General features: G+C 29.0%; 1 protein-coding gene across 1 annotated transcript in view; it reads left to right on the plus strand.

The window, feature by feature from the left end:
• The first annotated feature begins 269 nt into the window (after positions 1–269).
• Positions 270–2714, plus strand: part of LOC106465409 (ATP synthase subunit O, mitochondrial-like) — a 22549-nt gene continuing 20104 nt past the window's right edge. Inside the window, exon 1 of the mRNA XM_013925639.2 lies at positions 270–371. Coding sequence (XP_013781093.1) covers positions 336–371 — 36 coding nt within the window. The 5' untranslated portion in view covers positions 270–335. The remainder of the gene's footprint in view (positions 372–2714) is intronic.

Raw genomic sequence — 2714 nt, forward strand, 5'->3', positions numbered from 1 at the left:
ACTTGATAATCCGAGCGCTTTCAGAAATAGTACATATCACAATGGAACACTTCAATAATTTTAAAGATACTTGTTATCGATATTACCGAAAGAGAAAATATTTGATTTTGAACCGAAATTCCAATTTATATGCTACTTAAAACTTAGGCTCGAGTGAACTTATTTTTGTCAAATAATTCTCATTTTTTCGTATATAATTAAATGTATTTAAATAGGAGGTTAAATATTTTAATTATAAATAAATACAAAGTATTATTGCTAAAAATGTTAGTAGCGCTACCTGTCATGTACGTATGACCTTTACTCCTCCATAGTTAAGCCAGTTTAGTAAAATTATGGCTGCAACTTCCAGAGTAGTCTGTTTGCCTTGGGTAAAGTTATATTATTTTTTTACAATTATTAAAATTAAAATATTTCATTTTAGAAATCAAAGTGTAAGAATTAAATACTAATGTAAACTTAAAGTTAAATATATAGTTTTAAAAATGAGAGTTGGTCAGTCTACAAATTCCCACAAGTTATGTTTATAAATTGTAAATTTATGTTTGAATTTGCCTTAGTTTGAAAATAGGCTAAGAGTAAGAACACTGTTAGTGAGTTACTACTTACATAGGTGCTAGCATAAATTCACGTCTAGTGTCTCCTGACTTGCATTGGCCATTTACGTTAATGACATGGCGCTTGGACATGAATATCAAAGTACGAAAATTTTAAGATGATGTAACTTATAACTATAAGACACGTTACCAAGTTCCATATTAAGAGAACTGAGACTTTTGTTCCATACACACATGATACAGAGTGACATTGTAACAATTCTGAAACAGATTAAGTAACACACTTTATACCATTTGCTAAATAATCTGATATTTTTTGTATGTAAGGTAATCCTGCAATTAAAATTTAAAGGAGGCATATATAATTACAAGCTGTATGTATAAAACATTGAGGCACTAAGAAATGTGGATGGTTTAATACGTTTAGTATTTCTGATCATAATGAAAAAAAAAGGCTGAAAACAGGTACAATCCCAGTTTTACCGAGATGTTTGGTAATCTTGTATAGCATTCCACTCTCATGTTTGTGGAGAAAAGTTCCCAAAGTTAATAAATTTCATTCTTTCTAATGCAACAAGTCACATTAATGATTAAATAATATAAATTCACATATATAAAATGTAATTTCTTTTTAGTAAACCATATACTTTTCTTTTTTATGAAGCCAGATTTTATTTTGTGTATGAATATTTCTCCAAAAACTTGCAATATGTAATTATTTTAGGGAGCATAGTATTTAGGAAAACATTTAAAAACTGGTTTGGGGAAATATTATTTCAAAAAGTAACCCATCCAGTAATGCTGAGACCTACTTCTCCACATTACTGTTCACCATATTACTTTTTGTTGATTCACTATCACAAAAATGCATCTCCTGTGTACTTAAGAATTTTTTTTAAACAGAATTAATGTTTTATCTCCTCTTATTTGAAGAGCCCAGACATGTTTTTTTTGTTTGTGACTAGAATTTGCAAAAGTATATTTTAAGATAATTATATTTAGAAATTAAATATGTCGGGCCAAAAATTTGTCTTTAACCACATAGCTGATTTTAACAAAATCAATTATAAGTGTACGCAGTGTTGAGCGTTCAATCACATACAGTAAATGATACATCAGTGATTTATTTTCAAAATTTAAGGGACAATAAAGAGTCCGTTGGTTCATCAAGGCTGACCTATCCAAATACAAAAAAACAAACAAAAAAAACCATTCAGTCTTGTTCATTTAAATATGTCATACATTCCCTTAAGCTATTTTAAATTTATTGCAGTCACCATATCCAAAGACAACTTGTTTCAAAAGCCCAAATACTGTTAGAAAAGTAAAATTGACTTGCACACCCATATCCTATCATTCTCACTATTAACCCATTCAAGATGGGTCATGGGTGAAAGGCCATGTCATCTCGTTTGTTGACTTGCATTCAAAATTTTATTGAACTATTATTTCATGAATTTATGTCAATAACTTTGGTATAAAACTGTAAACTATAATTCAAATGTTAGTGCTATATATTACTCAATTTCTTAATCTAAAGGCAAATATTAAAAAAAACACAGATAAACATCAAGTTTGTGTGTCACATGGTATATTGAATGCAGCACTTGTTCAAATTAAATGTTTGTGAAGTCAAAATACTAAGTCTATAGTTTCTACGAATTAGAAACTCAAATTATCGATATTAACAAGCTAGCATACAAAATAAGAGCCTCTTATCTTTTCAGTTTATTAAGATATTGCTCATGTAATAAATCAAACACAGTGGCACCCTGCCCACCACTTTCCATATTTGGAAATGTTCCCTTTTATACATTTACTTCTATATATGACATGAACAACAAATTGGAAGCTCAGAATGTCCCCCTAGTGGATTTCACAGCATTTTTAATGGGCCTGTCGCCATTCCTTTCTTTTGAATCAATATATCAATGAGGTAGGATGCATCTTTAGTCTGCTTGAAATTCCATATTTTTTAGACTAAAATACATCTTAGTTACTAAGCTTAATAAATTATAGTGGAATTCTATGGTATTAATATATGGTTTTTTAGTTATTCAAATGTATATATAAAACCTAAAAAAAATATTTTGTTTCATATTCTCCACGTACAAATGTTTTGAAGGCTTAGCAACTTATATCAAGCAGTAACTAAGT

This window comes from Limulus polyphemus, unplaced genomic scaffold (genome assembly GCF_000517525.1).
Source record: "Limulus polyphemus unplaced genomic scaffold, Limulus_polyphemus-2.1.2 Scaffold67, whole genome shotgun sequence".
Classification (NCBI taxonomy): Eukaryota; Metazoa; Arthropoda; class Merostomata; order Xiphosura; family Limulidae; genus Limulus; species Limulus polyphemus.